The sequence below is a fragment of the Paramisgurnus dabryanus genome, chromosome 22 (genome assembly GCF_030506205.2).
Source record: "Paramisgurnus dabryanus chromosome 22, PD_genome_1.1, whole genome shotgun sequence".
NCBI classification, from domain to species: Eukaryota; Metazoa; Chordata; class Actinopteri; order Cypriniformes; family Cobitidae; genus Paramisgurnus; species Paramisgurnus dabryanus.
Window position 1 is genome coordinate 28,990,005 of NC_133358.1, and position 7,963 is coordinate 28,997,967.

The following is a 7,963-nucleotide window of genomic DNA, read 5'->3' on the forward strand; positions in this document are numbered from 1 at the left end:
TATATATAATATAAATTATACATAAATATACAAATGTATATACACATGTAAACATTTCTAAAACATATACATGCATGTGTGTACATTTATTTATACAAAGTTATTATACACAGTTCACACACACATATATGATGTAAACAAAAACTTTTATTCTGCTAACGATTAATCGCGATTAATCGTTAAGCAATAAATTACAAAACCAAAAATATAAATGAATATATAATAAAGAACAACCCAGGAAAATACTAAGAATAACCAAACATAAGAGTTTTTTAATGGAGATTTAAACGTCATCTGAAAGCTTAATAAATAAGCTTTTCATTGACTTATGGTTTGAAGGATAGGACAATATTTGGCCAACTGTGTGAAAATCTGATTGTGCAAAAAATCGAAATATTAAGAAAATCACCTTTAAAGTTGTCCAAATATAAAACTAATTATATATATATATATATTAGGGATGCTTAACGATTAATCGCGATTAATCGTTAGCAGAATAAAAGTTTTTGTTTACATTATATATGTGGTTGAACTGTGTATAATAACTTTGTATAAATAAATGTACACACATGCATGTATATGTTTTAGAAATGTTTACATGTGTATATACATTTGTATATTTATGTATAATTTATATTATATATATAAATATAAATACTTAATTTATACATTTTTTTCTTAAAATTATACATGAATGTGTTCATATTTATATATATACATATTTATTATACACAGTTTACACACATATGTGATGTAAACAAAAACTTGTATTCTGCTAACGATTATTCGCGATTAATTGTTTAGCATCCCTAATATATATATATATATATATATATACACACACACACACACAAAAGATTTATTTGCATACAAATACAAGTTTGTGTGTTCATAATATTTTTGCGTGTGTGTTGTATGTGTATATATTTTTTAATTTATATATAAAATAAAATATTTCAAAATCTAAACAAAATATTTTTATTTATTTAGATTTTGAAATATTTTATTTTACATATAAAAATATATATATGTAAATGTTTCTTAAATACATGCATGCATGTGCATTTATATATACAAAATAATTACACACAGTCCACACACGTATATTATGCAAAAACTAACTTTTATTTTGTATGCGATTAATTGCTATTAATCTTTTGACAGCCCTAATAAAAAAAATTATGTAGGAAATTTTCAAAATATCTTCATAAAACGTGATCTTTACTTAATATCATAATGGTTTTTGGCATACAAATCAGATAATTTTGACCCATACAATGTATTCTGGTCCAGGGTCAGAAAAAGAGTACGCAATTAAAACAATAAGAAATTTCACATTATTATGATGTTGATAAAATGATAAGCAAGGTCATGTTTTATCTTCTGTTGCCTGGAATCACAAAACTTTGATTTATCATTGTTGCATTGTATTATTGTGCTGACGCATTGTTCATTTTTAACCCACACTAATGGTAGAATAAACAGGATGAAATAGCAGTGTTTAAAATCATGTGAAATGTAATGAGACTCTCTATAATAATCCCCTTTCTCTTTCAGAGATGCGCAGAGATTGAGTGAATTTCACAGCAAGAACCAACAACTAAGAGAACAGCAGAAAGACTTGCAGGAGAAGATCAGACAGCTGGAGAACAGGTGCATTATATTTCAGCTAAGACATTTATGGGTCCATTAACTCTTTAAATGTGACCCTTCCTGTGAAATTCAGGGTAAAGTTGCATGATTTGGAGCCTCAAATTTAGTTTATTGATTTTAATCTGTGACATGATCTTACTCAGTTAGTATTAAATATATCAAGATTATATTTTCACACAATGTTCTTTATATTATATAGGATGATTTTATGTAAAAAAAAAAAAAATGAATAATTTAAATGATGGTGTCTCATTTATTCTATTCTGTGTGATTATTAACAAAATGTTTTGTTTTGGTTTGTCGTGTTAGGGTGCGTTCTGGACCATGTGACCGTTGTGCTACAACAGAGAAGCAGATTCAAAAGACAAATACTGATAAAGAAAATCAGATTCTCATCGCTGAGCTTGGTGGGAAATTTCAAAATGAGCATTTGTGTTTTGTGTATCAGCATGCAAAACAGTATACAGTCAGTGTGTGTTAATTGGAGGATTGTTGTGTTTAGAGGCGGAGAGGAAGAGTCTTACAGATGAAAACAGAAGAATGAGGGTTGAATTGGAGCGACTCCGAAAGTCAAGGTCAGTTTTAAATTGAAACAAATATGCCTGCTTTATTTTATAAAGATGTATATTTGAATGATTATGTCAATCTAGCAGTTATTTAAAAACATGTCATATTTGTGCATGTCTTTTAAATGTGTATTTGTCTCCATCTGTGTGAAGTTCTCCTCAGCATGTGTCTTCTGAAGCGGAGGACGGCATAATTCCCGACTCTCCGCTGCGGCCGCTGTCTTTACCTGTTGTTAATAAGATGAAACGACGGAAAGATCATCACGTCCGCTATGCTGAGAAACCACTGTCGCTCTCACACCCCGGTCAGACACCGAGGGAATTCAGATATCTGTAAAACTGTTATTCTGAATAAGCTATTTAAACCTTTTCTCTTGTTTCCAACAGAGCGCAGACGAGGAGATCTCTCTGTACTGTCTGCTCGCGATGACACAGGCGTGTTAGTTGCTGAGACATGCGAGATGGACGTGACTTGTATTGCAGGTACCACAAGCGTTAATGAAACTTAAATCAGTTCCTGTAAATGTTTTCTTATTACACGGCACTCTGATTGGCGTGACATTTCTAAGTTTGTTATTTTGAGATAACAACCACCTGAAACTAATAACACACGGTGACCCGTATGCTGCAAATAATTTTGGTACAGTTTAATATAGACATATAAATATGCCTTTTGATAACATATATGACATTATATTTGCAAATTATTGAACCAAATATTGTGCTTGTGACTTTTGAACGTTTTGTCTTATCTTAAACCGAAAGCAAACAGGGTTTTCTTTGCGTAAGGTCTGCATTTAATAAATATTTCAAATGAATATTTAATGTTCCTTACATTACTTATGAGGTAAATAGGCGTGTAATAAGCTAAGTAATGTACAGGCAGCAGGTTGTTATAGCGAAATATCTGCGATAACAACCTGCTGCCTGTACATTATCCCTGACATATAATATGTTCATATTTAAAAGCATTGCATTTTCTGATCGGTGATGTTATTGGTAAGCATTACCTGAATGTTTTGTGTGTTTAGAGCCGGTTAACAAGAAGCATTACAGGACGGTGGTTCCTGAGACCTGCAGAATAGACGTTCAGCCGGATCAGGTTTAATAGCCAATATTTTTTTGTCCCTCAAGTTGATCTTAAACTTAATAACAGTATCTCAGTGATTCATTTCTTTACTGTTTTTTGTTCACAGAAACATTTTTTATGGGGCGGTTTCCCAGACCAGCATTAAAATGAATGTCTGGGCAGTCTTAACTTGTGCTGACATATCCTAAATATATCACTGACCTTGTTTTATCTGAAGATGCATAACAACTATAATGTTTTTTTTTTGTAATGTATGTTTGTAAAAACTATTTAAATGTCCTAATATAACCAAGGCCTAGTCCTGGTCTTATCTAAACCCTGTCTGGGAAACCGCCCTTATATCTCTATAGATTAAACCCAGTGCGTGTTTACATGTCCAGTGTGTTTTACCCCCAGTTTGATGAGGATGATGAAGATGGCCTTCAAACTTCACCATGCACTGACATAAGTAAACATCAAGACACAACTATGTAAGCAGGCGCTTTATTTAAAAGTTTTTGACTGCGTTTCATTTTTTAGGCATCTGCTTGTGTACTAAAACCCAACAAAACATTTTAAACTTCTTTAAATAAAACAAAACCTGGACCACAAGACCTTTCATTTTTGGAAATTGAGATTCATAATAATACAGTAAATAAGCTTTCCATTGATGTACGGTTTGTTAGGATCTGACAATAATTGGCTGAGATACAACTATTTGGAAATGTGGGTGCAAAAAAATCAAAATATTGAGAAAATCCTTAGCAACACATATTACTAATGATAAATACCTTTTTTTTTTTTTTATATTTACGGTAGTAAATGTACAAAATATCTTCATGGAACATGATGTTTACTTATTTTCCTAACGATTTTTGGCATAACAAAATTGATCATTTTGTCCCATACAATGTATTGTTGGCTATTGCTACAAATATACCCGTGACTGGTTTTGTGGTCCAGGGTCACATATTTACTTGCAAAGGTCAATACTTCCTTTTCGTTCCAGCACCAATGCGGTCAGTAATGATGACTCTCAATCCGTTTTGAGTTCTCGAGAGCAGCAGAAGTCAACAGACGACATCCCGCTCACACCCCCAAACAACAACAAACGCCTGCCGGTTACAGGAAAGAGAAAACACAGAAACTCCAAGAATATAGAGAAGAGTTGTGATAGCAGTCTGGATGACCCAGATGAGACCGAAATCAAAAGCATGATGTTTGCTTCTACTCCAGCGAACCGCCGTTTAGAGGAGAGACACAACGAGACGCAACTGATTCAGATGCAGGTGAGTGGTGACCTGAATGACACTTTTCGTTCAGTTTTCCATAAACAAAATGATTACAGCATACTTGAGTTGGGTTTTAGAGGTTTATTTCTTTCTAGGATTCAAAGATTCCTTCAAAGAGGAAATGTTTGGAGACACTTCAGGACACATCACCCAAAACTCCTCGCCTAAAGAGCCAGAACAACGCACCTTTTCCTTACGGTGTGTGTATGCATTTTGTAACCATTACCCATCATGGATAGTTTTATGTCATTTATAGTTTATTATTAAGTATATACACAGAAGTATTAGGATGCCCCTTCCAGTCTTCATTAAGCCCAGATCTGAACCCGGCACCTTTGGTATGCAGGCTTAAAGCCAAACACGATCACCCGAAACCACCAGTAGATGCGTTTCCATTACCATGATGATAAGGCAAAAAAAATATATTTACTGAAATTATTTTGGCATATGTTTACACAATTTTTTTTGTGATATATATTTTTTGGCCTTTTTTGTATTTTCTAAAATAAGTACATTTTTAAGCATTAAAAATATATCTAGCCTACTATATCTACTTTGTTACGAATGTATAACAGAAAAGTTTTAAAAAGATTGCAATTAAATATATTTTTAACTTTTCAACAAAAAATATACTTTATAAAATTAGCTTGTATTCAGCATATATTTAAAATATATTTAGGCAAAGAATTTTGCCATATGGGATGTTAAATTAGAGATGTATTTGCTTGCTCTTAAATATAAGGTTAAAAACTAAATATATTTCAAAATGTAAAAATATATTAAATTAAGCATTACTTTCTACAAAATGTATTTAGCATATATTTAAAATATATTTCTTGCCAGCAATATGGCGCAATTTAAACATTGGTTTAAATTGCGCGAATTGAAACGTACATAAGCACTAATATATTGCAAGACTGCAATGGAATTTTTTTTTTTTTTCGTATTTTTAGGTCACCTGACGTGTAAAAGTCATCATTCTTACATAATCAAAGTTTTAGTTAAATAACATTGTTTAGGGAAACTACGTCATTTTGAAATCTTTTTTTTTTTTTGTCGACATTAAGAAAATAATGCTAAAGTTTTGCGCAAATCTGTACGCAGGCACTTCCAAATTAAGATGAAAAACTAAATTCATTACTATGGTATAGCATTAAAACTTTCCCCGCAATTGACAAGTTATCTCGTCAAATAAAAGAAAACGCTTTCCTGCCAATGACGAGTTTTTACGGCAATCCATATTTCCGCTATTATCCACTAGGAGGTGCTCTTACTCAACTTATAAAACACTAACTTTTGTGAAATGTATAAAAAATGCTGGTGCTGGCAGGCAAGTTTTTTCAAAAATGCTGGTGGGGAAAGAGTTAATATTTGTTTAGATTGGAATTACTTAACATGTTTGAAGGGGTCATCCCAATACTTTTATCCATGATCTTTAATGTCTATTTTCACTTTTAAAGATCAAAGCTGGAGTGTTGATCCAGGAGCAGATCTGCATCAATATGATTCACAACACTCTCCACAACCAGAGGTACAGTCCACATAAATCCTCAAAACTTCTGTTTTAATTCCTGGGAAAATTTAAAGCACATAACCATTTACTAATAAATAAATAAGTAAAGTTTTTATTTTATTTGCATTAGGCCAGACCTGAATTGGAAACATTGGACAGTGACTACACATTTGTGAGCCACAGTATGCTGCTAAGAGGCCAGAAGAGACCAGAACTAAGCCAAACTACAGGTATTACCTGAATCTACTGTCCTTTAAAATGTATTAAACAGTAGACGGCATGCTTTGTAACGTCCACATGTGATTGGTCAACAGGAATCGGACAGAAAGCGAACGACAGCCTTGCTGACATTTTCGATAAGACGGCGTATGGACAATACGAGTCATGTCCTCAAGATGAGAGCTGTGATGTGGACGTTACGCATGCTGATGAAAGAGAGCAAGATGAGATGGGAGAGGAAGAGAAAGTTAAAGGTAATGACCATGTTTTCATCATATCGTTCAATATTACAGTAAAAGACACATACACATTTTTATTTATTTTGTTTTGCTCACAGTAGTTTCTGTAACATTTTAATAAACATGTCATGCTTGTTTAAAAGAATTTCGCAGGCCTGCAGACAGGACACAAATAAAGCCCAAGGGTGATGCTTCTAGCAGGTAAGTATGTTACATTAGATTTAAAATGTCACACATATGACGTATATTTAAAAGATTTTCAACATGTTCTTTCACTTTACCAGGAATAAATCTTTTGCTTGCGTGGAGGTTGTGCGCAAGAAAGACGAGAGGAGAAAGTTGAAGGGCCACTATTGTAAAGAGTGTGAAGTAGTGAGTCTGTCTCCTATCCTCATATTGAACAATACATTCAAAATAAAAAAACAATTCGAGCTCATGTATGACTCCAAACTGTGCTCTTTCAGTATTATGCGCATCTCCCAGAGGAAGAGAGGGAGAAAAAACTGTCTTCCTGTTCGCGCCATCGTTACCGGTACATTCCGCCCTCCACTCCGGAAAACTTCTGGGAAGTGGGATTCCCATCAACACAGACCTGCGTGGAGAGAGGTACGGCCAGATGCTTTTCATTGTCATTTTTTTTATGTATGGTTACTTTTAGCGAAAATATGAAACATTTATTTGATCAGTTTATTATGGACATTGGACGCTTCATTAAAGAATGATTGTCTCTTTTAACAGGATATATCAAAGAGGATGAGCAGCCGGACGTGAGGATACGCAGGAGACGACCGTACCTCGCCATATTCTCGCCAAAAGCAAAGTCACAAAACAAGCAGATTTGAGTTTAAATGAAAAAGAAATTGTATGAATTGTATGTTTCTTTTCATTTTTTGTATCTGTGTGTGTGTGTGTCACACTAAGTCAAATGTTGTCTTTACATTTTATGAAATGATTTTGATAAATAAACAAATCATCTTTAACTTTTCCAAGGAAATTAAGAATTATGTAAATAGTTGACACTTTTGTATTTCATTTTACCTGTCATTGGTGCAAATACTTAATGATATTTATACTGTAACACAATACTGTAATAAAAATGTTTTTTTGTAATAAACTTGTCTGCAGTGCATGCTTACTAAGGAAAACATGTTATTACATAAGTCATAAGGATGCATTTTATCAAAAACATGAGACAGCATGATACTCACAATAGCAGGTACTGAAAATTATGTGTATATATACGGCTTTTTGGCGATACATATATTTCAAAATATACAAAAATATAGGTACTAAATTATATTTTGAAATATGTTTACAAATATTAATTTTTACCAATATATTTTGAAAATGAATATATTTTAAAGCATTTATATCCACGTTGCATTGAAAGAGAAACTTTGTATGTTACAAAC

At 32.7% G+C, this 7,963-nt stretch overlaps 1 protein-coding gene across 1 annotated transcript in view; it reads left to right on the forward strand.

The window, feature by feature from the left end:
- Nucleotides 1-7,624, forward strand: part of rbbp8 (retinoblastoma binding protein 8) — an 8,748-nt gene extending 1,124 nt beyond the window's left edge. The window contains exons 3-18 of the mRNA XM_065258675.1: nt 1,558-1,653; nt 1,963-2,060; nt 2,156-2,228; nt 2,373-2,524; nt 2,607-2,702; nt 3,251-3,321; nt 3,706-3,779; nt 4,298-4,577; nt 4,676-4,778; nt 6,041-6,111; nt 6,224-6,323; nt 6,408-6,566; nt 6,695-6,752; nt 6,836-6,923; nt 7,016-7,157; nt 7,290-7,624. Coding sequence (XP_065114747.1) covers nt 1,558-1,653; nt 1,963-2,060; nt 2,156-2,228; nt 2,373-2,524; nt 2,607-2,702; nt 3,251-3,321; nt 3,706-3,779; nt 4,298-4,577; nt 4,676-4,778; nt 6,041-6,111; nt 6,224-6,323; nt 6,408-6,566; nt 6,695-6,752; nt 6,836-6,923; nt 7,016-7,157; nt 7,290-7,393 — 1,765 coding nt within the window. The 3' untranslated portion in view covers nt 7,394-7,624. The remainder of the gene's footprint in view (nt 1-1,557; nt 1,654-1,962; nt 2,061-2,155; nt 2,229-2,372; nt 2,525-2,606; nt 2,703-3,250; nt 3,322-3,705; nt 3,780-4,297; nt 4,578-4,675; nt 4,779-6,040; nt 6,112-6,223; nt 6,324-6,407; nt 6,567-6,694; nt 6,753-6,835; nt 6,924-7,015; nt 7,158-7,289) is intronic.
- Nucleotides 7,625-7,963: the final 339 nt, after the last annotated feature.